This window comes from Phyllobates terribilis, unplaced genomic scaffold (assembly GCF_046119375.1).
Source record: "Phyllobates terribilis strain yellow unplaced genomic scaffold, ASM4611937v1 Scaffold_10__3_contigs__length_209671492, whole genome shotgun sequence".
NCBI lineage: Eukaryota > Metazoa > Chordata > Amphibia > Anura > Dendrobatidae > Phyllobates > Phyllobates terribilis.
The window spans coordinates 158,154,935-158,182,383 of NW_027362770.1; the positions used below are offsets into that span (position 1 = coordinate 158,154,935).

The 27,449-nt window shown below is 44.0% G+C and overlaps 1 protein-coding gene across 1 annotated transcript in view; it reads right to left on the reverse strand.

The window, feature by feature from the left end:
• The window catches only part of VWF (von Willebrand factor), a 344,529-nt gene that overhangs the window by 120,814 nt on the left and 196,266 nt on the right, over positions 1-27,449 (reverse strand). The window contains exons 28-35 of the mRNA XM_073649985.1: positions 26,052-27,418; positions 25,620-25,739; positions 25,387-25,530; positions 24,671-24,814; positions 23,952-24,116; positions 21,232-21,275; positions 3,399-3,576; positions 2,343-2,563 (exon numbers count right to left, since the gene is read on the reverse strand). Coding sequence (XP_073506086.1) covers positions 2,343-2,563; positions 3,399-3,576; positions 21,232-21,275; positions 23,952-24,116; positions 24,671-24,814; positions 25,387-25,530; positions 25,620-25,739; positions 26,052-27,418 — 2,383 coding nt within the window. The remainder of the gene's footprint in view (positions 1-2,342; positions 2,564-3,398; positions 3,577-21,231; positions 21,276-23,951; positions 24,117-24,670; positions 24,815-25,386; positions 25,531-25,619; positions 25,740-26,051; positions 27,419-27,449) is intronic.

Below are 27,449 nucleotides of genomic sequence, written 5' to 3' on the forward strand. Positions count from 1 at the left end.
TGGTTTCTAATTTGTAGTTCCTCTTCTAAAACTAATAGTCTGATATAGTCAAGGAATTCTGGTAATTGTAATTTTTGTTGGGTTTTTTTTTTCACTAAAAGTGCAAATTTTGTACTAGAAATCTAGAAAAAAATGAATTATACAAAAGTCGAAGCAAGACAGATTTGTAAAGTAAGTCCCAGATAACGCATGGAAGCCTACGAGTGCTTGTAGAAACTGGCAATAATCCATTTAATCTCGGCCGGCGTTGTAAAGCAATGTTTTCCTTAGCACTTTGTGAGCAGTTATGTTCTAGCTGTTTGGGATGTTTTTCACTGTGCATCATTGTTCACTGGAGATTACTCACACACCGCAGTCATCCTGCCAGAGGTCGGGGAGAAGTCAGCAAGCAGGATTTTATATTGGGTGCTGTGACTACGGATCCTCTGAGGAGAATGAGAATTTAACGAGAAAATATAGTAATAAGGTGATGGATATTTATGAATAGGACACTGAAATTAAAGTTATTATTCAATGTTATTTCAAGGTCAAATATTTTGCATCTATATATTTTTTTCAGAGCTCCATTATTTTAATACAGGGCTCCAAATAAAGATAGCAAAGTTTTCCTATAATCAAAATTTATCACTGTGATTGATGGGGATCAAATGTTAAGGTCACCATTGATCATGAGAACTGGTGTCCCCTTTGTACATGTAGGGGTGGTGCGCTAATGCGATTCCCTTTCTATTCACTGTTTATGGGACTGTCTGCAGTCTCGTACCACCAATGGCAGAAGAATACACAGCTTCTATAGGTCTGTGACTTGGAGGGGCCTAGAGATGAACGTCACAGCTCGCCGCCTTGGGTCAGACACTTCTCGAAACATCCATCGTATAGTTATGGCAGATCTCAAGAGGAGTTGTATGGAGCAGGCTCAAATGTCACCCCCCAAAATGCCTTTGAGGAGTGTCACCATACCTTTTAGACTAACTATAGAATGACAGAAGTGACTTCACCTCTATAAAATGATACTAACACTTTACTGGTTACTGGTACAGCGCTCATGAAAATAACTGTTAATTCACATGCAAGTAAGGGGTGTTCGGAGGACCCATGGCGTAACCCTAAGCAAGGTCCACCAATACACTCCCTCAATTTGCATCTTTGGGCCCAACTTGTGATCACGCCTAGACCACATCCTGTCCGTGTATGTGCACATGTGCACTGATACTGGCTGTGCAGGCCACGCACGCATGCGCACAGTGGCTGGGTGCATTCTCCTACCTGGATCTCTGTGGATGTTGCTACCGGGTGTAGGAGCAACATCAACAGGGAGGAACCAGGAAGGAGAAAGCACTCAGCCAATGTGTGCTCAAGCGGCCAGCGAAGTCAGTATCAGTGTGCATGTGCACATATGTGAAGAAGCGTTCCCTGTAGGAATGAGCGCTATCCATCGCAAGCTAAGTTCTCCAAGATGAAAATTGAAGGGGCGTAATGGTGCACCCAGCTCATAGCCCCAACTTTTTAAAAGGCTCTGAGTGAGTTAAAAAACTAGAAGCATGAATAGTTATCTTCCCTCATCCTTCACTGCCCCGTAACGACAATCCCCAGGTCCCCTACCAGCCTCAACTGCTGATCCATCTCAGCAGTCAGGAAATGACACTCAACCAATCACTGACTGAGATGCATCACTTTGGTGACAACTGATTGGCAGAGGGGACATTTATTGGCATTTTCTGTATGTCGAGACAGAATCAGGAAACAGAGACCAGAGTGGACCTCCTTGGAATTGTCAGAAAGGGAGCAGCCGGAATTAGTGAAGGTGGGTGAAGATCACAAAATTATTTATTCCACTCAGAGTCTTAATTAAAAAAAATATCCCGAATGATCCCCATTCATTTTCATACCTCCGGTTCTGAAAACCTCAACTTCAAACTTCATTTTTTTTATAATACTAAAAGACTTTAGGTTCTGTATTTTTTTTTCTTAACTGATATTTAAAGAGTTTCCATTTTGGAAAATCTCTAATGAGCTTGTCACAAATTTTCCCCTACTGGAAATCCCAGTGATCAGCTGTGATCTTTGATGAAGAAGTGTTCAATTTTTCAGCAGCACCACCACAGGTGAAACTAGGAATTACATGTTGTCTATCTAAATCAATGTTTTACACTGATGTATCTGGTCCTCCAGATAGAGATGGTAATTTTTGCCGCTTCTGATGCAAATAATTTATGAAGGTTCAGAGTGTCCCTCCCACCCTGTAATAATTCAGAAAACTTGCACTGCATTGTCTTTTCAAATTTGGGGATTTTATAAACAGGCAAGAAAAAATTAAAAGGACAGAAGGATCGTTTGGTTACCTGCATATTGTATGAGAGCTTTGCAGTGTCCCCGTTGTACTTCACACTCACTGAATCCATGCAGGTCTGACCATTCGATGACCCACATTCACCGTTCTGCAGGATGATTTCCAGATTGTTTTTTGGATCATTAAGCAACACATAGGAGCAATTACTCAGAAGTTTGAAATTAAGTCCATCAAAGGTGACGATGTGTCGGCTTGAACTTCCCTTACAAATACCTGAGGAAGGAACAAGAAGTTGTGATTGTATCATATGTACAATATTTTGGATCACTCTATGGCATGTCATCTTGGTATAGTCATCTTCAGATCAGCACCTACAGCACAATGATCTCCTTGGAAATAAGGAGATCACCGATCACCGGAGAATGTAGTTCTGAAATGCCTGGTTAGACTGGAGCGTCTATATTCATTATTTACGGGACTGCATGGGATCTCTAAGCAATCCTACTGACAATGAACGATCACTGCTCTATTCGAATGGGTCGTTTTAGAGCCACATTCTCAAGATTGGTAGAGAACCCGGTGGACTGACTCCCTCCTCTTCTGTAGAATAATCCTTTAAAAGAACCTATACTCTCCAAAAACAGTATTTACCTGCAGATATGCGATTAATCTGCAGGGAAATCCCATTTAAACCCTGTGTAAATGGTCTACTGGACCAGCAGCTACAGGGAGAATAGTGAACTTATATCCTCCCTGTAGCCGCTCACTTCCAGTTATAGTAGCGTGCATGAAACGGTTCGGGTTACTCCATGGCTACAGATTACAAGCAAATCCTGGGTGTTGTGCATTACTGCAGTCATTTATTATTCTACTTCCCCCCACCCTTTCTACCAGTGTTAGGTTAGAAGGAAGCAAGGGATGAAAGGAAGAAGCAAGTGATTTTTCTGTCCTCTTATAGTGATCATTTTTGTAGAAGTTGCAGAAAGTGTCATTTTGGTTAGCAAATCAAGAAGGTAATTTTATTTTTTTTAATCTTTTGGGTGGAGCACTCTTTAAGAAACAGCTTACTCCATTTGTGAAGATTAAAAAATGGAGATTCAGCACTTACACGGGCAAACCCATCGACATCCGCACCTCTCCTTCATCTTTATGGCGGGAAGATCGTTGTCACAGATTGGTTGTGGTATCTTCGTACAGTCTACTCCAGTGTTACTTAGTTTGGTTATGCCACCATCCAGACATGTGACTTTGTGACATGAGTCTTGTAGCGTCCACGTATCTCCGGTCTACATGACAAAAGCAAGAAACATTCAAGTGGATTATTTGCGTCCATACTGTACCCAACAGTTACCAATATTTATGGAAAACTGATCCAAGAATTTACAGATGTTTGGCAACACTGCTGCACCTTAATATACCTCAGCTTTCGTACAGAGGTTTTGGTGTGTTGGTTTCCATACTAATCCATTGGACCCCATATTGTAGGATATTACACATCCTGTAGGTTTCTATAGGGTAAACATCCTGTAATTCAGCATCATAATCAGCACCCTACACTACCACATGGATGTCATTAGCATGGTGATGTGGAGACCCCATGTGCCACCTTGAAGCATCTGCTGTTTGGTTGAGATCTTAAAGGGTACCTGTCCTTTAACACAAAAGCTGGAGAAAATGGTGGTCTTCCTACACCTCCAACAAACAATAAAAGTTGTCTTTGGTGCAAATACTAATATATGTTCAAGAACTGAACTGATTTTCCTGCCCTATAACCTACCAACTAATGAGTTAATGGTTCCTCATCATCAGCCTACTTTAAGCATCCTACTGGCCAGAACTTCCTTTCCCTTATTTCCCAGCATGCATTGGCCATGCTGTGGTCCAATGGCTCTCCTATCTTGAACTGAAAGCCCTACTCTCTGCTATACCTGCATGCAGTTTGACAGAAAGGAGAGCAAAAGCAGAAAAACAAAGAACCACCCCCACTTCCTGTAGAGAGGCAAATATCAGCCCTACACTTACTGAACAGAAAAAGACCCACTTCATTTCCTGTAGAGAAGCAAAGACCCTCCCCCACTTCCTATAGAGAGGCAAAGACCCACCCCTACTTACTGTAGAGAGACAAATGTCCACCCCACTTCCTGTAGAGAGACAAAGATCCATCCCACTTCCTGTAGAGAGACAACGGCCCATCCCCACTTCCTATAGAGAGACAAAGACCCACTCCCAATTCCTGTAGAGGACAAAGACCCACACCACTTCTTGTAGAGCGGCAAAGACCCACACTCTCTTTTTGGAGAGAGTCAAAGACCCACTCCCACTTACTGTAGAAAGACAAAGGCCCACCCCCACTTTCTGTAGAGAGACAAAAATCTGCCCCACTTCCTGAAGAGAGACAAAGACCCACCCTCACTTCTTGTAGAGCGACAAAGACCCACACTCAGTTCTTGAAGAAAGGCAAAGACCCACACTCTCTTCCTGAAGAGAGTCAAAGACCCACTCCCACTTCCTGTAGAGAGACAAAGGCCCACCCCCACTTCCTTTAGAGAGACAATGACCCATCCCCACTTCCTGTAGAGAGACAAAGACCCACCCCCTATTCCTGTAGAGGGCAAAGACCCACCTAACTTCTTGTAGAGCGACAAAGACCCACACTCAGTTCTTGTAGAAAGGCAAAGACTTGCCCCCATTTACTGTAGAGAGGCAAATACCCATCCCTATTTTCTGTAGAGACAAATGTCCACTCTCACTTCATGAAGAGAGGCAAAAACAAGCCCCACTTCCTGTAGAGAGACAAAGACCCACTTCCTGTAGAGAAACAAAGGCCCACCCCCACTTCCCGTAGAGACAAAAACCGCCCCAATTCCTGTAAAGAGACAAAGACCCACCCTCACTTCTTGTAGAGAGGCAAAGACCCACCCCACTTCCTGTAGAGAGACAAAGGCCCATCCCTAATTCCTGTAGAGAGACAAAAGCCCATCTCCACTTCCTGTAGAGAAACAAAGACCCACCCCTACTTCCGGTAGAGGGCAAAAACCCACACCACTTCCTGTAGATAGACAAAGACCCACCCTCACTTCTTGTATAGGGACAAAGACCCACCCCACTTCCTGTAGAGAGGCAAAGACCCACCCCACTTCCTGTAGAGAGGCAAAGACCCATCCCCACTTCCTGCAGAGAGACAAAGACCAGCCCCCACTTCCTGTAAAGGCCAAAGACCCACCCCACTTCTTGTGGAGAGGCAAAGATAAGCCCCACTCCCTGTAAAAAGACAAAAATCTGCACTCCACTTCCTGTAATCTCTCTAGATGTTTCTGCTGATTATACTTGACAAAAAACAGAGGGAGACATCTAGTGGCCGGCACTTTTGAGTAATTTTAAAACAAAATAATTTTTAGATCAAATTATGTGCAGATTATCTATTTATCACATTATCTACCAAATGTGATCAAGCTGTCTGAAAGTTCAGTGTACATTTTCTATTCCAAAACCTATTCTATATGTAATTTTACTCCTGTCCATCTCTTGGCCCTACAAAATTATACTCAGATCACTGAGGGGAGGGGGAATAACAACAAAATTGTTGGAATCTCTTTATATACACAGGAGTCACTGAAACCCTAATTATTAATAATTATTAGTGATGAGCGAGCACTAAAATGCTCGGGTGCTCGATGCTTGGGTCGAGCAAATTGGAATACTCGGGTGCTCGACCCGAGCAACGAGCCCAATGTAAGTCTTTGGGAAACTCAAGCATTTTTCAGGCGGCTCCCCCCAGCGGTCTGCAGAGGGCCTAAAAATTGCCCAAATCGATGGGAACAGTGCTCAAATGACATGGGAACAGCATGGTGAAGACCCCTGGCGGCATTTCTGACTCCCAGGTCACTTCTGTCAACAACGTTGTCAGAGGTATTACACCACTTTTACGGACTCATAACAAAACATCCCAAAACGAAACCAAAATGGAATTTCCTGGGAAATATGTTAAGGAACATCCTTTCCAGGGTAATGACTTGTATATAAAGCAAAATAAATAACCAAAATCAAAAATGCTCCTCCACACCTTGGGCTATGTTCACACGTAGCATTTTTGATGCGTTTTTTCACTTTTACATTGCTTTCAACCGTGACAAATGAATTCACCAGGAAATGCCATTTTAACATTTTACAACCTTATCTGGCCATGTGGTGTGTGAGATATCATCAGACACATCGTGTTTCATTTATGAAGGAGGGACTCTGAGAGTCATAAAGCCTATTTTTATAGGGCCATCAGGCGGCCTTTACGATTCTTAAAGGGCCAGCAGTCGGCCCTCACTATTCTTAGAGAGCCATCAGCAGGCTATGTTTTATTGTTCCCATTACTAAAGAGTGGGTCTCCTATACTGTTATTGCGTATGTAGTGAGTGCCAGGGCTGCCCAAAATTTGGATGCACCCCAATACCACTTTGAAAATTTTGATGCACCCCAATACCCCTTTGAAGAGACTTAGAGGAGGGCCTCCTGAAAACAATGTTCCCATTATTAGGAAGTGGGTCTCCCATTGTGTTTGCCTATGCAGTGAATGCAAGGGTTGCCAAAAATTTGGAGGCACTCCAATGCCCCTTGTAAGAGAGACCTAGATGGCCTCATAAAAAAATATTCCCATTATTAGGAAGTGGGTCTCTCATAGTGTTGGCCTATGCAGTGAATGCAAGGGCTGTCAAAAATTGGTAGGCACTCCAATGCCCCTTGGAAGAGACGTGGAGGAGGGCCTCATAAAAAAATGTTCCCATAAGAAAGGAGCGGGCCTCCTATACTTGTAATGCCCATGCACTAAGTGTATGAGCTGACAAACATTTATCCCTGGGGGGTATACATGAACATACTGTATAAAAAAAATTTTTACGGGCATCATAAACACCCTTTAAAAAAATGATGTGGGTGTTGCATCATGGACCACGGTCACCCTGGTGATATGGTGGTGGAGGATGAGGAGAAGGAGAAGGACAAGAGCAAATAGCCAAAATCAGGAAGCGTATACCCATGTCTGGGTGTGAAAAGGTGCATGGGAATACACCTCCCAAGAAAAGACACTGGATTTGAGTTTATGTTACGCTGCTATCAATCGGTGGTGTTAAGAAGTCTGGCCCAATCCAGCCCTTGTTCATTTTTATAAGAGTCAGCCTGTCAGCATTTTCAGTTGACAGGCGGAAGCGCTTATCAGTTATAATTCCACCAGTGGCACTAAACACCCGCTCTGATAAAACGCTGGCGGCAGGGCAGGCCAGGACCTCCAAGGCATAGAGAGCCAGTTCATTCCACGTATCCAGCTTGGATACCCAATAATTATAAGGCACAGAGGAATCATGGAGGACGTTGGTACGGTCGGCAAGGTACTCCCTCAGCCAGGGCCGGCGTCAGCACCCGGCGCACCCGGGCAAATGCCGGGGCCCTGAGCAGGCAGAGGGGCCCACTGGCGGTCGCGCACCCCGCTGGGCTATGGGCGGAGGAGAGCGGTGTCAGCGCCTGCCCTTCTCCCCCGCTTGCTCAGGGCCCCGGCAGCCGGATACTTACCTCTCCTCGTGCCTCCGCAGATCCGCTGTCTTCCTGCTCTGCGCTCCCTGTGACGTCTCAGGTCAGAGGGCGCGGTGACGTCTTTACACCGCGCCCTCACCTGAGCCGTCACAGGGAGCGCAGAGCGGGAAGATACCGGCATCGCTGGAGTCCAGACCAGAGCAGCGGCAGCAGGTAGCAGGTGAGGAGAAGGGAGGTGAGTATTTTTTTCTTTTTTTGTTAATGTATGGAGGCATGGGGCAGTATAAAGAGAAGGAGGGGGGGACATCCTGCATGGGGCATTATAAAGAGGGGGGGGTGACATCCTGCATGGGGCATTATAAGGTGGGGAACAGCCTGCATGGGGCATTATAAAGGGGGGGGGGCAGCCTGCATAGTGCATTATGTGGGGGGGGAACAGCCTGCATGGAGCATTATAAGGGGGGGGGGCAGCCTGTATGGGGCATTATGTGGGGGGTAACAGCCTGCATGGAGCATTAAAAGGGGGGGGCTGTATGGGGCATTATGTGGGGGGTAACAGCCTGCAAGGAGCATTAAAAGGGAGGGGGGTTGTATGGGGCATTATGTGGGGGGTAACAGCCTGCATGCAGCATTATATGGGGGCCAGTATCCTGTATGGAGCATTATAAGGGGACCGGTATCCTGTATGGAGCATTATAAGGGGGCCAGTATCCTGTATGGAGAGTTATATGGGGGCCAGTATCCTGTATGGAGTTTTATAAGGGGACCAGTATCCTGCATGAGCCTTATATGGGGGCCAGTATTCCGTATGGAGCCTTATATGGGGGCCAGTATTCCGTATGGAGCCTTATATGGGGGCCAGTATTCCGTATGGAGCCTTATATGGGGGCCAGTATTCCGTATGGAGCCTTGTAAGGGGACCAGTATTCCGTATGGAGCCTTATATGGGGGCCAGTATTCCGTATGAAGCATTATATGGGGGCCAGTATTCCGTATGGAGCCTTATATGGGGGCCAGTATTCTGTGTGGAGCGATTCACCGGTTTCTGAGCTATTGTGGAATTTACAATAGATATCACTCATGTAATGTAAGAAGTGAAATCTTTGCATTGTACTATATATATATTATATATATATATATATATATATATATATATATATATCTATATATATATATATATATATATATATATATTTCTCCGCCGTATCTCTGCATCATGAATCGTGGTATGTGTTAAAGGGGCCCACTGAGACTCTTTCGCCCGGGGCCCAGAAAAACCTGGACCCGGCCCTGCCCTCAGCATCTTCCCAAACTTTGCACTACTTGCGATAGTACCCCGTGCCTCAGGGCCTGTGTGATTGGAAGGGGCTGAGAAAACTCTCCCAGAACTTTGACAGTGTTCCCATGCCTCTGCTGGATTGAAGTTGTGTCTCTCTCGCATTTACTCCTTCGTTGTCCAACGAAGTGTGCCCTCTGCCGCCAGCGTTTTCAGATGGGAATTTTTTTAATAGTTCCGCAACAAGGGTCTTCTGGTACAGCCCCATTTTTGCAGACCTGTCCGCCACAGGAATAAGAGATATAAAGTTCTTCTTGTAGCGTGGGTCTAGAAGTGTCACCAACCAGTAATGACTGTCACCCAAAATTTTGAGAACGCGAGGGTAATGGGAAAGGCAGCGTAACATAAACTCAGCCATGCGTGCCAGACTAATAACAGGCAAGACTTCCGTGTCCTCACCAATAGAATGACTGACCATGCTCTCCTCCTCCTCATCCTCCTCTCTGTCCTCTGGCCATCCAGGTTGAACAGACGGTATGACAGCTGTGCAGGTAGTACCATCTATAGCACATGAAACTAGCTCCTGTCCTTCCTCCTCCTCCTCCTCTTCCTCATTGTCACGCAATCCACGTTGGGATGAGATGAGGCTGGGCTGTGTGTAATCACCCTGCATGGTTCCTTGCTCCATCTCATCGTGCTGCGTCTGCAATGCATCCTCTTTGATTGTGAGCAGAGAGCGTTTCAGAAGACAGAGAAGTGGGATGGTGACGCTAATGCTAATTATGGCGTCGTCGCCGCTCACCATCTTGGTGGAGTCCTCAAAGTTTTGGAGGATGGTACATATGTCTGACATCCATGTACACTCCTGAGGTCTTATGTGTGGAGTCTGAACTAAATACCGATGGCCTTGTTGATGCTGGTACTCAACAACTGCTGTCTTCTGCTCACAAATCCTTCCCAACATCTGCAGTGTAGAGTTCCAATGTGTGGGGACATCACACACCAGTCTGTGAGCCGGAAGCTGCAAACGCTGCTGAAACACGGCAAGGGTGGCGGAAGCTGTAGGTGACTTTCTAAAATGGGCACACAGGCAGTGTACTTTAACAAGCAGACCCGGCAGCTCCGGGTAGGATTTGAGAAACTCCTGAACCACGAGGTTAAGCACATGGGCCAGGCATGGTACATGTGTGAGCTCGCCTCGCCTCAGAGTCGCCACCATGTTCCGGCCATTGTCACACATGACCATGCCTGGCTGTAGGTTCAGCAGTGTGAGCCACAGATCTGCCTGCTCTTTCAGAGCTGTCCACAACACTTCAGCATTGTGCGGTTTGTCACCTAAGCATATTAGCTTCAGCACAGCCTGTTGCCGCTTGGCCGAGGCAGTGCTGCAGTGCTTCCAGCTTGTTACGGATCCGGATGGTGGAACCTCTGTGCTGCGGTGCAAGGAGGGACCCAGAGGGGTGTAACTAGGTAACAACTCGGAGGGACCTAGGTCGTACGGCGGCTAACGACTCCGTGACCAGGGAGGATCCGAGCAGAGGGACCAGGTGCTACTCTGGGGACGACCTTGTAAGGGAGCAGGTGACTCCCATGGTACAGATGGCAGGGACTGACCGGTATTGCAGATGGGCACAGCAGGCAGGCTGACGAGAGATCCGGGTGGATGGACTGGCAGACACGGCAGGCGACAGGCGGGAGCCTCTAGGTAGGCTGTCAGGTGGTCACAGCAGGTGACAGGCAGTAGCCTCTAGGTAGGCTGTCAGGTGGTCACGGCAAGTGACGGGCAGGGGCCTCCAGGTAGGCTGACAGGTGGTAACGGCAAGTGACAGGCAGGAGCCTCCAGGTAGGCAAGGCAGATAGCAAGCAGGAGCCTCCAGGTAAGCACGGCAGATAGCAAGCAGGAGCCTCCAGGTAGGCACGGCAGGTAGCGTGCAGGTGCTTCCAGGTAAGCAGGCGGGCAAAGCCCATAGACAGACTGGCGGACTGGACGGAAGACAGACTGTCGGGCTGGAGAGTAGTCAGGCTGGCGGACTGGACTGTTAGTCAGGCTGGCGGGCAGGGCTAGTAGTCAGACTAGCAGCGGAACCTGAGTGCTAAAGCAGAGGTAAGTACACTGTGCATCAACTATTGCTCGGGCACCTCCATTTTGGAGGAGGTGACTTATATATGGGAGGACCTCCGGCAATTAGCCGGGGACTCCTTAGGGCGGCGCGCGCGGCCCCTTTAAGAGGGAGGGAGCACGCGCACCCTAAACACAGTGCCCGGGAAGCTGCGCGCCGGCAGCAGCAGGAAGAGGAGCACAGGAGAACGCCGGGCGAGGAGCGCGGCGGTGAGAGGGACGGCGTCTATGCCTGGCAGGGGGCAGAGACGCCGATGCTACACAGCTTGCAATTGATGTGGTCATTTCGGAGATGAAAGCTCAAGAGGAGGAGGAGGCTGAGGAGGATGAGGTGCAGGAGCTGTAGACCGTGGGGGCAACCCTGATTGACATAGGACCCGCAATCCTTGGCGTCGGGAGGACGTGTTCCGTCCCAAGGTCCGACTGGGTCCCGGCTTCCACTATGTTAACCCAGTGTGCAGTCAGCGAGATGTACCGTCCCTGCCCACAAGCACTTCTCCACGTGTCCGTGGTTAGGTGGACTTTCCCGGTAACTGCGTTGTTGAGGGCGCGGCTAATGTTTTGGAACACGTGCTTGTGTAATGCAGGGACGGCACACCGGGAGAAATAGTGGCGGCTGGGGACCGAGTACCGAGGGACGGCCGCCGCCATCAGGTTGCGGAATGCTTACGTCTCCACGAGCCTAAAAGGCAACATTTTGAGCGCAAGCAGTCGTGAAATATGAGAATTTAGTAGTGTGGCCTGTGGGGCGTTGGCTGCGTATTTGCGATTGCGTTCCAAGGACTGGGGTATGGACAACTGAACGCTGCACTGGGACAAGGACGTGGACGTGCTTCCTGATGCTGCTACTTGAGAGTGTGCAACGACAGGTGCAAGGCAGGAGGCATCTTCGCATGCACCATGGACAGGGGAAGAAGCAATGGTGCCACCCGCAGACACTGTTCCTGGACCCTGGGGTTCGGCCCACAAAGTCGGGTGCTTTCCTGCCATGTGCCTGATCACGCTTGTGGTGGTCAGGCTGGTCGTTTTGCCACCTCTGCTGATGCTGGCCTGGCAGGTGGGGCAAATGGCCTTTTTGGGGTTATCGGCAGAGTCTTTAAAAAACAACCAGACTCTGGAAGACCTAATAGTTGTACTGGCAACTTCCTTCGTGTTGGTGCTACGGGGAACGATTGCCTTCCTTCTGTCTGCGGCCACCACACTGCTTCTTCCTGCCTGTTGGGGTGCTCTGCCTCCCTCACCCTGTGTGCTGCTGTCCTCGCTTTGCATGTCCTCCTGCCAGGTTGGGTCAGTCACTATATTATCCACCACCTCGTCTTCCACTTCCACACCCTGGTCCTCCTCCTGACTTTCTGGCAATTGTGCCTCATCATCGTCCACCTCTTGTGACACTTTCCCACCGTCGCCTTCATGTGACCGTGGATGCCCAAATATTTGGACATCGCTAAATGCGATCTCCGCTTGCCCTGCTTCAAGTGGACCGGACGAGAGGCCCGAATCTTTAAATAGAGAAGTGAACAGCTCTTCAGAGTGTCCAAGTGTGGGATCAGTTGTCTTCGGGGACTCGGCATGGTGGGAGGAAGGAGGATCAGGGTGAGGAATATGTGATCCATACTCACGGCTACTGAGACTTGACCGTGTGGAAGACAGGGTGGTGGTGGTGGCTCAGTGACTGGAAGCATTATCCGCTATCCAACCAACAACCTTTTGACACTGCTCTGGGTTCAATAGTGGTGTGCTGCGGTCCCCTATTAATTAGGACAGGAAGGTCAGACGAGAAGATGTGGGTGTTTGTTGTGGCACAATTTCAGCTTGCCCACGGCCTTGCCCTCGGCCTCTGCATGCACCATCATCACCATCATGTCCAGTTCCCCATCCTTTGCCACGTGCCTTGCCCATTTTAAATGGAGGACAGTATCTTCCACGCTCACTACAAATGACTGAGTTTGGAGAAAACTTATATGTGATCCGTGTGATGGAGAAAACAGAGTTTTAAATACCTGGCCTGTAGGTAAGTAGTATGAACAGCAAACTAGTGTGAATTGCTTCACTGACACACTGAAAGAAATTTTTAATGGAGGACAGAAATGGCAGTATTTTCTGACAACGTATATGTGATCCGTGTGAAGGAGAAAACAGAGTTTTAAATAGCTGGATTTTTAGCGCTGTAATATGGAAAGGACCTGGCTGTATTCTGCAGTGCCAACAAGCAAATGGCGCAGAAAAACAGTGTTCTCTGGATTGCTTTTTAAGGAAATAATGAGGAATAAGATCCAAAAAAAAGTATTCCTGGCCCCTGAGACCTGTGCCTTTGTCTAGAAATATCTAACAGCAACAGGAGGCAGAATTGGAATGGAGCCTCTTGTGCTATATGCACTGCGGTCTGCTATATACACTGCCTGCCTATACACCCTGCCTGCCTGCCTGCCTATATACACTGCCTGCCTGCCTATATACACGGCCTGCCTGATATCTCTGCAGATGGATTAGTCCTCAAAAGGACTGTTTGTTAAGATGGATATGTGTAATGTACGGTTTTTCTCCCTACACTACCTAATACACAAGCAAATCTCTCCCTGACGCAGCAGGAGCTCTCCCTACACTGTCTGATTGCGGAGTAGACTGACGAGCATGGCGGCGCCAGGTCTGATATAGACCTGATGAAGCTGTGCGGCCAGCCAATCACTGTAATGCCACAACCAACATGGCTGCGGCATTAAAGTGACTGGCTGGCAATCCCTGCATGTTCATTGGCTCTGTAAAGAGCGCCAAACATGCTGGGAGGGGACCCGAGCATCCGCTCAAACATCTCGCAAGTACTCGGCGAGCTCCGAGCATCTTGAGTACTGAGATGCTCAGACGAGTACCGAGTACTTGCGAGTATGCTCGCTCATCACTAATAATTATACTTAAATATATATTAATAAAAATAAATTTGGCATTCAACCTTTTACATAATGGAAACTCGAGATGAAAACTAAAAGAGCTTGCCCTCCTGCAGCTGGTATGTCGGATTATGCAGGAAGACATGGAAACTTATTTTTTCCCTTTGTTTCAGTACCTTATGGTGGAGTCGGACAGGTAAATGCAACTCCTGGACTATGCTAGAAAGTCGTAAGAAGTTACAAACATGATGCCATATGAATCATCAGGGGGAGTGTAAGGACTAAAAAGTTTATCTTTCTTCTGTATTGTATCCGTCTAAGACATAACTAAATTGAATATTTACCTGTGTAGTCTAGTCTAAAATATTTCATATCAATATTTCCTTTTAGACGTCACACATGCCTCTAAGAGATTGTCCAGTCAAGGTTGCACCCAAAGATTTCATCCTCACTTATACAGATAGTACAAATTAGCTCTCTCCGAGACAGCGCCACCTATAGGAAGTAGGTACCCTACTAAATTTTTGACCCTTTAAGAGCCTTGATGTGTATTACTGTAGCTTAAACACTCATCTGGCTTGGGTAATAACCTTCCTTATAGATAGAGGAGAATGGAGCATTGCCAATAAGACTCCATGCTCAACTGGTCTCTTTAAAGGGAATCTGACAGCAGGTTTTTGCTATGTAATCTGGAAGCACCATGATGTAGGGGCAGAGAGCCTGATTCCTAGAATGTGTCACTTACTAGGCTGTGTTTTTCTGTTTCAATACAATCAGTGATTTATCAGCAAGAGATTATCACCAAAGGACTAGGTGTCTCATGCTTCCTCGTCCAACTCTACCTCCAGCACTGATTGGCAGCTTTCTGTACAGTATAAGTGATACATCACTGAAATCAGGGTCTCTTCCCCTACATCATGCTGCTGTCAGATAAGATAGCAAAAACCGTCTGACAGATTTCCTTTAATAAGCACAAGTACCAGCCACCCAAAACTAGTTAGGTAATATTTTTAGGTCCTATCAATATCATTAAGAAATGGGATCCATCATCTACTGAACTGTATATAGAGGGTTATATAAATGATTCCCTGACAACATGAGAGTCATGAGAACGGAGATGTCACGGGCGTATCAGAGGTGACAGACAGTCGCCCAGCAGTTGGTTGCAGGAGATCTCTATGTTTGGCATTACAGACAGATTCTTAGAGGCTGTTTCTAGGACCCAGCGCCTACCTCCCTCTGGTTAATTAGTTCCCTTGCCAGGGTGTATAAATGCCTGGTGTGTCTGAGAGGGAGGTGCCGGCGATATTCATTACTACTTGTGAGGCTTTAGTAAGAGCAGTACTTCGTCCTCTCTGGAGCTTGAGGCCGTATGCGCATTTGTCTGGAGTGGTCTAAAGCTAAGCAATTCCCCCCTGTTTGTCTACCCTTGTTGTCTATAGAGTTTAGGAGTCTAGTGGAGATCGACTAGTGCTCATTTCCTCCCTTCCCTAGCCTTAGCCATACACCAGGGAAAGTCAGGACGAGGCACGCATGCGGCGATTGTTGCAGAGCCAATATAGGGACGGCAGTTGAGACAGGATGACACTAGACCAGACTAGGAGGTCTCCATTCCCCCCTTTCCTAGTGTCTGGGCTCCCTTTCCCTCTTCCCTCTGTCTTGCACTAAGTCTTTCCCACACCTGGCTTAACATTATCCCCAGCCGAGCACGTTTTGAAAATGAAAAAAAAAAGGATGAAAACTGACATTTTGGTTTGTTCTTTTTCTGTGTGTTTTTGGATGTGAACCTTTTTTTTTCTCCTTTCTCCCTTGGTACGGGTTCAGTTGCAGAGCTTGCAGAGCAGTTCTGCCGTCTGTCTCTGGAGGTGAATGACCTTCACTGTGAGGTTCAGCAGCAGCATCAGCGGTTACAAGTCGCCAATGTGGGGGTCTCTGAAGGTAGGCCTGTCCAGCCTGAACCCAAGGTTGTCCCTCCCGATAGGTTTTCAGGAGGTAGGGACAAGTTTTTTGTATTTAAGGAGGCATGCAAATTGTACTTTAAACTTCATCCTTACTCCTCCGGAAATGAGGAGCAACAGGTTGGTATTGTGATCTCTCTATTGCAGGGAGATTCTCAGTCATGAGCGTTTTCATTACCGCAGGACTCGGTTGGTCTCCAGTCTGTGGAGGGTTTTTTTTTTAGCTCTTGCCCTCATCTATGATAACCCTGACCGAGTCGCCTTGGTTGAGTCTAAGCTACGTCGTCTTCAGCAGGGGAATCAGTCAGTGGAAACTCACAGTTCGGAATTCCATAGATGGGCAATGGATTCCAAATGGAATGACTCAGCCCTTAGAAGTTAATTTTATGAGGGGCTTACTGAAAGGTTGAAAGATGCCTTGTCAGTATGTGAAACCCCTCAGTCCTTGGAAACTGCCATGTCTTTGGCCATACGTCAGGATAGACGGGTGAGACCACCTCCTCTGGGGCCTTCTTGTAGGGGTTGTGTACCTCTGCCGGGGGGAGCGGTCTGGCGGTGAACCAGTACTGGGGGAGGTGGAGGAACCCATTGAGTTAGGGGGTGTCTCTGCATCATACATCTCCCAGGAGATTCGCAAGAAAAAAGGCGTATGTTTTTTTTGTGGGATAAAGGGACATTTTGTTGGGACCTGTCCTTCAATTCCTAAACAAAAGGAAACTCGATTAACTCTTGGTAGTCTGGAGTTGGATAAACAAGGGATGCATTTGTGGCCAAACTGCAGTTCCCGCTTTGTCCTGACAGCAGACGTGGTGGTAGAGAGCAAAACCGAGAAAATTTCTGTGTTTGTTGACAGTGGAGCCGGAATTAGCTTGGTTGATGCTGAGTTTGTGAAAACTCATGGTCTTGCTTGCTGTACTTTAGATAAACCTATTTCCATTTTCACCATTGACTCAGCGAGACTTGCACAGAAAGCATTTACTCAGATTGTACATAATGTAAAACTGAGGATGGGGTCAGTTCATTGTGAAATAATCCCGTGTTATGTCCTGCATAATCTTTATACTCCGATTGTCTTGGGTATCCCTTGGCTTGTTAAACATAATCTATGGGTGGATTGGCAAACCGGGGACACTGCTGAATGGGGAGATTAATGGCATGAGAACTGTTTAGATATTTCCCTTGCTACTGTCTCTGCGGAAATATTACCTGCTTTTCAGTCTGTTTTTTTCTGAGAGGGGGTGTCAGGATTTGCCTCCTCATTGTAATTATGACTGTCCTATTAACCTGACCCCCGGAGTTAAATTATCGAAGTCCAAACTGTATAATCTTTCTGACCCTGAGAGACAAGCCATGAAGGGACTGGAGAAGGGACATATTAGACCCTCATCTTCGCCCGTGGCGGCAGGGTTCTTCTTTGTCAAGAAAAAAGATGGCGGTCTACATCCCTGTTTAGATTTCCAAGAATTAAATCAAATTACCATCCGCAATCCATACCCTCTTCCTCTGATTCCTGATTTGTTCAGCCAGGTTGTGGGAGCTAAGGTATTCTCCAAGTTGGATTTAAGGGGAGCCTACAACCTGGTTAGAATCAGAGAAGGGGACGAATGGAAGACAGCGTTCAATACCCCAGAAGGACATTTCGAGAGTCTGGTTATGCCTTTTGGTCTGACCAATGCACCTGCGGTATTCCAGCATTTCATAAATTATATTTTCCATCATTTGGTGGGGAGGTTTGTGGTGGTCTATCTGGACGATATTTTGGTTTACTTACCTGATTTTGAGACTTATTGGGGGCATGTGAAGCAGGTCCTCCAGATATTAAGGGATAACAAACTTTATGCCAAACTAGAAAAATGTGCTTTCGCTGTCCAGGAGGTGCAGTTTTTGGGGTAGTTGTTGTCATCTTCGGGCTTTCGGATGGATTTGGAAAAGTTCCGTGCAGTCCTTGACTGGGAATGTCCCGAGAACCTGAAGGCTCTTCAACGTTTTCTGGACTAATTTTTACCGGAAATTCATTCAAATGTACTCTGTTATTGTGAAACCCCTTACTGACTTGACTAAGAAGGGGTCTGACTTTTCCAAATGGTCAGATGCTTCCCTCCAGGCTTTTTCTTCCGTGAAGAATCATTTTGCCATTGCACCTTTACTCAGTCAACCCAATGTTTCTCAACCCTTTATTGTGGAGGTTGATGCATTGGATATCGGGGTTGGGGCTGTGTTGTCTCAGGGTTCGTTCCCTGGTAAATGGCGTCCATGCGCCTTCTTTTCTAAAAAATTGCCTTCGGCTGGCACAAACTATGATGTGGGTAATAGGGAACTTTTGGCGATCAAATTGGCATTCGAGGAATGGCGACATTGGTTGGAGGGGGCTGTCCATCCTATTACTGTTATTACTGACTATAAGAACCTGTCATATCTCCAGTCAGCTAAACGTCTCAACCCTAGGCAAGCCAGATGGTCCCTGTTTTTTACTAGGTTCAATTTTGTTGTCACTTTTCGTCCAGGAGTCAAAAATGTCAAGGCTGATGCTTTGTCTCAGAGCTTCCCTGGTGGTGGTGATCATGAGAACCCTGCCCTGATATTACAGAAAGGGGTAATCATTTCGGCACTTTATCCTGAACTGGAGGGTGAGGCGTTGGAGGCACAGGGGGACGCCCCTGCCTCCAGCCCTTCAGGAATGTTATTTGTACCATCCAATCTGCACCGCAAAGTAATTAAGGAACATCATAGCTCTGTGCTTGCTGGGCATCCGGGTGGTAAGGCAACCGCGGACCTCCTCTCTCGTAGTTTTTTGTGGCCGGGGTTGCATCGGGATGTAATTGAACGTGTAGCAGCTTCTAGCATTTGCGCGCGTTCTAAGGTTTCGCACACCCGTCCGTCTGGTACTCTTCTTCCGCTACCCATCCCTAGTAGGCCATGGACACACTTGTCCATGGATTTTATTACTGAACTTCCGGTTTCTGCAGGCAAAACAGTGATTTTGGTGGTAGTAGATAGGGTCATTAAAATGGTTCAGTAAAATGGTTAATTTTTTCGCATTGCCTGTACTTCCGAATGCCAAGACACTTGCTCAGGTGTTCATAAATGAGATTGTGAAGCTTCACAGGGTTCCCTCCGATGTGGTGTCAGATCGGGGGACCCAGTTTGTTTCCAAATTCTGGAAGGCATTCTGTTCTCGACTGGGGGTGCAGCTGTCCTTTTCCTCTGCCTTCCACCCTTAGTCGAATGGACAGACCGAGCATGTCAATTAGAATTTGGAGACCTACCTCAGGTGTTTTGTTTCCAAAAATCAGGAGGATTGGGCATCCTACTTGCCGCTGGCAGAATTTGCCATTAATAATGATTGACAAGAATCCATTGGCAGGTCACCGTTCTTCGGTGCATACGGTTATCACCCACAGTTTGGTACCTTTAGTGGGGGAGGATCTTCAGGAGTTCCTGAGGAGGAAAGGTTTGCTTCGTCGCTCTCCTCGGTGTGGCAGGGTGTGCTGAGTAATTTAAAGATCATGGGAGACAGGTATGAATGTATAGCTGACAGAAAACGCTTGCCAGGTAAGGACCTGAATGTGAATGACTTTGTGTGGTTGTCTACCAGAAATATAAGTTTGAAAGTTCCTTCTTGGAAGCTGGGACCTAGGTTTATTGGTCGCTATAAATAACCGCAGCATTTCGTCTTGAACTTCCTCAGGCCCTTAAAGTCCACAACGTATTCCATAGGTCCACTTAAAAAATATGTGGAACCTCTTGAGCCCTCACCTCTACCACCACCCCTAGTAATGGTTGATGGTAATCTGGAGTTCCAGATTTCGAGGATTGTAGAATCTTGTCTCCAACGTCGCTCTCTACAATACTTGGTGCACTGGAAAGGCTATGGTCCAGAGGAGAGGATGTGGGTTAGGGCGTCAGAGGTGAAAGCTCCCAGATTGGTTCACTCATTTCACACCTCTTTTCCTGAGAAACCTGGTCCTGAGTGTCCGGAGGCCACTCGTAGAGGGAGAGGTACTGTCACGGGTGTGTAAGAGGTGACAGACAGTCGCCCTGAAGTTGGTTGCAGGAGATCTATACGTTTTGCATTACTGACAGCTTTTTAGAGGCTGTCTCTAGGACCCAGCGGCTACCTCCTTCTAGTTAATTAGCACCCTTGCCTGGTGTGTCTGAGAGGAAGGTGCCAGCGATATTCATTACTACTTGTGAGGCTTTAGTTGTTATGATCTGCAAAATGTACTAAGTAAAGATAGGGGAAAGCTGTCCCTACAGTAAGACTAAGCTGAATCCCTTCAATGTAGTGGGCTGCCTGTTCCTAGTGAACAGACCCACCTTAGTCCTCGGCTAGTCTGAACGAAGACCTATAGAATTAAGGGAGGGGTCTCTAAAAGAACTAAGGACTGGGACAAAAATGGGACACCTCCTAAACAGAGAAGTTTTTGCAGAACACAAAAAGACAACTAACAAAAATGTACTAGAGATCCCAGAGGACCAAGCAAACTGACAGAGAAAGGCACCGAAGCACCAGGCTAGAGAAACAGTCAAACACTGAAGTCCAGCACAGCCATAAGGGCGGAGCTGGAATATAAAGACAGATGGTCAAGTTACCGCAAAAAACAAGATGGAAAAAACAAACAGGAGGGTTCTAACATTAGTAAGAGCAGTACTTCGTCCTCTCTGGAGCTTGAGGCCTTATGCGCATTTATCTGGAGTCGTCTAAAGCTAAGCAATTCCCCCCTGTTTGTCTACCCTTGTTGTCTATAGAGTCTAGTGGAGATAGACTGGTGCTCATCTTCTCTTGTCCCTAGCCTTAGCCATATGCACGCGTGCAGCGATTGGTGCAGAGCCAATATAGGGACAGTAGTTGAGACAGGGTGACACTAGACCAGACTAGGAGGTCTCCATTCTCCCCTTTTCCTAGTGTCTGGGCTCCCTTTCCCTCTGTGTTGCACTAAGTCTTTCCAACACCTGGCGTGACAGGAGATCCTTGAGGACCAACTCAGTCTTGAGAAGTTAGCTGTTAGATAGTAGGGGGGTCACATAGGGCCAACGTCGGCCCTTTGGGAAAGTGGTGGTGGTCATTCAGAAATATGCAGTTAGTTGTCATAAATTATATATATATATATATATATATATATATATATATATATATATATATATATATAAAGATATATATGTAAATGCAAATTAAACATAAATACCTTTCTTTGATTTCCATCATCATCGATGCAAACTTTAATATAATCTAAAAGAGAGAATCAACCAGAAAATTTGTATGATTGATTGATCAGCTTCATTAAATAAACTGGAGAATTACAGGAAAAATAAAAAAATATATATATTTAATAGGAGGCTCTAAACTGGACAATAGCCAGAATAGCAACAGGATATGACAACAGTAAGGACATTTTTTCAATCATATACACCAATTAGATCATTGCTTACATGGTTTAAAGGGAAAATGTCATCAGAAAATGACCTATCTACACTAATAAAAAATGCTAGACTCACACTTCCCATTCTTCATAGAAGACTTCTCATTAGTCTCATTATTATCGCATACAGGATTGCAATGACTGATAACATCTCTATATACAGTAGATAACACAGGATCCACCATTCACAATAGGTGATGTCACAGCTCACCTCTTCCTCCTACTGTACAATGACTGATAACACCTCTATATACAGTAGATAATACAGGATCCACCATTCACAATAGGTGATGTCACAGCTCACATCCTCCTCCTCCTGTACAATGACTGATAACACCTCCATATACAGTAGATAACACAGGATCCACCATTCACAATAGGTGATGTCACAGCTCACCTTCTCCTCCTGTACAATGACTGATAACACCTCTATGTACAGTAGATAACAGGATCCACCATTCACAATAGGTGATGTCACAGCTCACCTCCTCCCCCTGTACAATGACTGATAATGCCTCTATATACAGTAGATAACACAGGATCCACCATTCACAATAGGTGGTGTCACAGCTCACCTCCTCCTCCTCTTGTACAATGACTGATAACACCTCTATATACAGTAGATAACACAGGATCCACCATTCACAATAGGTGATGTCACAGCTCATCTCCTCCTCCTCTTGTACAATGACTGATAACACCTCTATATACAGTAGATAACACATGATCCACCATTCACAATAGGTGATGTCACAGCTCACCTCCTCTCCCTCCTGTACAATGACTGATAACACCTCTATATACAGTAGATAACACATGATCCACCATCCACAATAGGCGATGTCACAGCTCACCTCCTCCTCCTCCTGTACAATGACTGATAACACCTCTATATACAGTAGATAACATAGGATCCACCATTCAGAATAGGTGATGTCACAGCTCACCTCCTCCTCCTGTACAATGACTGATAACACCTCTATATACAGTAGATAACACAGGATCCACCATTCAGAACAGACAATATTACAGCTCACATCTTGAGCATGCTCATATTAGAAGCTTGGAAGGTTTCTATACAAAAGATAGGTGGGGGTCTTAAATTAGGCCTGGTGCAATTGTTTTAAATTTTTTCTTTCTATAGATAGATAGATAATAAATAGATGATAGATAGATAACAGATAGATAATAGATAATAGATAGATAGATAATAGATAGATAATAGATAGATGATAGATAGATAGAGATAGATGATAGATAATAGATAATAGATAATAGATAGATAGATAGATAGATAGATAATAGATAGATAGATAGATAATAGATAGATAATAGATAGATAATAGATAGATGATAGATAATAGATAGATAATAGATAATAGATGATAGATAGATAATAGATAGATAATAGATAGATGATAGATAGATAATAGATAGATAATAGATAGATGATGGATAGATAACAGATAGATAGATAATAGATAATAGAAAGATAATAGATAGATGATAGATAATAGATAGATAATAGATGATAGATAGATAGAGAGATAATAGATAGATAATAGATGATAGATAGATAGATAATAGATAGATGATAGATAGATAATAGATAGATGATAGATAATAGATAGATAATAGATGATAGATAGATAATAGATAGATAATAGATAGATGATAGATAGATAATAGATAATAGATAGATGATGGATAGATAACAGATAGATAGATGATAGATAATAGATAGATAATAGATGATAGATAGATAGAGAGATAATAGATAGATAATAGATGATAGATAGATAGATAATAGATAGATGATAGATAGATAATAGATAGATGATAGATAATAGATAGATGATAGATAGATGATAGATCATAGATAGATGATAGATAGAAGATAGATAATAGATAGATAATAGATAGATATTAGATAGATAATAGATAGATAGATAATAGATAGATGATAGATGATAGATAATAGATAGATAATAGATGATAGATAGATAGATAGAGAGATAATAGATAGATAATAGATGATAGATAGATAGATAGATAATAGATAGATGATAGATAGATAATAGATAGATGATAGATAATAGATAGATCATAGATAGATGATAGATCATAGATAGATGATAGATAGAAGATAGATAATAGATAGATAATAGATAGATAATAGATAGATAATAGATAGATAATAGATAGATGATAGATAGATAATTGATAGATAATAGATAGATAATAGATAGATAGATAATAGATAGATGATAGATAGATGATAGATAGATGATAGATAATAGATAGATAATAGATAGATAGATAATAGATAGATGATAGATAGATGATAGATGATAGATAATAGATAGATAGATTATAGGTAGATAAAAATACATTTAACATAAAAACTTGATTTAAACAATAGGTCATATTCTGATTATATCTTCCTTTAATATTTACACATTTATTGATAATGAGTAATTATTCACCAATGCAGAGTTTGTTGATGAAGTCGTCCCGTAAGAGCAGCATGGTTGGCAAATCATCAAAAAGTTGCACTTTAGTGATCTTGTGGTTACCAGATGGCCCAGCAAGTTTTACCAGTTCATCATCATCATACCTGGAACCAACACCGATTGGAAAAACCGATACCACTGAAATACAAAAGATGAGAGTGTTATAACAACATATATCTGGGTTTCAATGTACAATGCCTAAGTGTGTGCACCTCACAAATCAATAGCAAAAAGCATAAGATGCATAAATCAATAGGTAATTTGTATAATCAACTTTTTGCAAAAGCATATATAACAAGGTTGGCCACTTGACTTCCAAAATAGGTACAATTACATGGAAACCCTGTAAAGCTATTGGCTAATCATAATAAAGTCCCACCCCTGAGGAGTCTGGATAACCTGTTCCTAAAAAGAAACAATTTTCCAGGACTCCAACTTTCAAATCCCTTTGCAGTGGCTAATGCTGCTGAAGATAGCAGTGACCGGCCACATATTTCAATGTAAGTATCACATAGTGCCCATTTAACAGTGTCGACGGTATCTTCATAAATCATAAATACGGTATATGTGCATATGGTGTCTATGCTAGCTCACATAAGCATATGAAATATTAAGTAAATAACTGATTCTTTTAAGTTAAAATTATCTCAATCCCTTAAAATCCTCAAATAACATAATCAAGGTAATATTACAGTTTGCTGTTGCAAAGGTGGCTGCGTAATCCACTGGATCTGAGGACTTGTCTGCTACAATGATGACCGCAATCTTAGAAGCAAGCGGTCTAGCTCCATGTAAATCTGACACGGCACTTTGGACCGCAAAATTCAATGCATCTCCTGAAATAAAAAGAAAAATGGTAATCAATATATATATAATGTTTTATTTAGAATTGATTGCCATAACAAATTACATGGGAACAGATAAAAATGGAGGTAGTAAGATTTTTGCATACATGGCAAGGGTGGGGTAGCCATTTTGTTGTCCATAGCCCGAGTGGGCTAGTATGTAAGCCAAGCAAGGACTAAACCTGACAGCTTCTAATTTTTTATACTGTAGTTCCATTTAAAGTTAATTTCAGCGACTGCATGGATAATGGTGGCTCAAAAAATAATTTGAATATGCTTTCAACCATACCAGGTGGTAGAACTTCACCACTACCCCACCTCTGCTTTAGCTGGCTTTTAAGAGCCAGATTATACATATTAAATATATTAAAAAACATAACTTAAGTTTCCATTAAAGATGTCTATTAGACAAAAAAAAATTTTAAAATGTGTAGGTACCGCAATGGGTACCCACTGATAGGCCTACTAAGCCTGATCCAGTGGGGAATTTTTGATCTGTGTGTGTAGACACGTGAACATATACAAAACATCTCAGAAAATGAAATGGACTGTTCACAATTTACCAATTCTGCTCGATCCTTCTTCAATTTTTTGCATGTTGTCGACTTCTTTAATGAGATTTATCTTATCTTGAGAGTCTGTCCATGCAACTTCCATGTTAGGTACCCATCCATATTGAAGGACAGCCACTTGAGTTGCATCATGTCCTTTAAATAAAAGAGACAGTGAACTGTTTTATTTGAATAAGAGATAGATAGATAGATAGATAGATAGAAAGATAAATTAGCATTCTTACCAATGTAAGCCTTTTTAATAAAAGTTTTCACAAATGTTTTCATATGCTCAAATTCTGATTCTTTGACATTTAATCCACTGTCCAGTATGAATATGACGTCCATCTGTTTTATGCAGGGTACTTATAAAGGAAAGAAAAACAGCAAGACATTTATAAAATGTAATCTAATTATTATTATAGAAGAGTTTAATTAATACTAATCCTATTGAATTTTAACCAATCTTTTTACCATAAAAAAGCATTAGAATAATGAATAACCATTATAAATAAAATCAATAAAAAGGGAATCTCAAGCAGTGAACCCTCTATTCTATGGCATTAATATGCCAAATTAAGACATATAGACAAGAGATATCTTCATAAGACAAGTTCACAACCATCTAATTATACACTAAAACAACAACAAAAAATATATATATAACATATGCCTACCTATGGGGATATGTGTTGGCTGATCAATTCTAGAGCAGCAGCCCGTGAGAATCTCTTCTGTTAAAATTGACAATTGGTCATAACCTTCAAAAACTCTTTGATGCCCAAAAATATCCAGCTCTTTAATGGGGGCATTTGGGCCAACTGATATAGGAAATACATTTATGTTTTCCTCTTTTCTTATGACATCGGTTGGTGGGTTTTCCTGTATCATATACACTAAGTGAGGACTTGGGTGACTACTTGGAACGTCTTTCTTCGATGTGTGCTGACTGATATATCGAAGAGCTTCTCCAGTGTTGGTGGCATTTCCGCTTCTGTGTTCAATCTGTCTGATCTGTTTAATAATCTCCTGTTTCCGTAATTTTCCCGTGAAGGTATATTCAATAGTGACAGTGAAAGAATACTGAATGATGGTGATATGTATGGTTTCTTCTCCGATATCCATTCTCTGAATCAAATCTTCAAGGAAGATCTTAATCTTCTCGATGTTCATAGAACTTTCAAATGCAATTGTAAGTTCTCTATCAGGTTTTACTGGGTTGTGAGCTGGTGTAGCAATGGGGGTCTGTCTTGAAGGCTCTGTCTTGGTGGTGGTAATCTCTCTTGGTGGCTCTGTTGGAGTTTTAGAAGGTATTATTGCACTGCTTGTTGGTTCTGGTACTAAGCCACATAAATAGTCAATTATTTCATCCTTGCGAGCCATCAAATCCTCCACGTTGGGCACAATGAATGGCTTGTTCATTGGGGATTGATTTTTAATGAATTCTATGTCACCCATGTCAACATAAGGACCTATCCCGACTGGAATCAGAGTGATTTTACGCTTTTTTATTCCAAGTTTTATGCTCGACAAGCTCTTTGAACTTTTGGAGGCTGTCAGTAATAAGATCATTCTTGGGGCATTGTCCCTCTTGGCCAGATCAAACACATACGAATTTGTAAATTTAATGGCCTCAGCGGCAGAAGATGTTGGACTTCCCATGTATTTCATATTTTTCACTTTGGCAACCAAGTCGGAGAGTTTTCGTCTCTCATTGAGGCTGAATAATTTAGGCGTGTGTGTAGAATTGTACTGGACGACGCAAATTCGGATTCTTTTTTGAGAGATACGTATTTTTTCCATAATACTGATAATAAAATCTTTTACGGTTTCAAAACTGGTTTTTGGAAGTTTTGAGGAACCATCGACCAAGAAGACCAAATCCATGGCTTTCTCACAGTTATATGTCCCGGGTGCAACTGTGCCCTCATATTCTTCAAATGGGGTGGGTTCCGTGGTTGGTTCTCCTGGAGGAAGTTCTGGTGAATTTGGAGTAGTATGTACTGCACAAGCGCTGCACTGCAAACTTTGTTCTTCGCAATGGCTTGAAAGAGAAAAGAAACCCATAAAACATT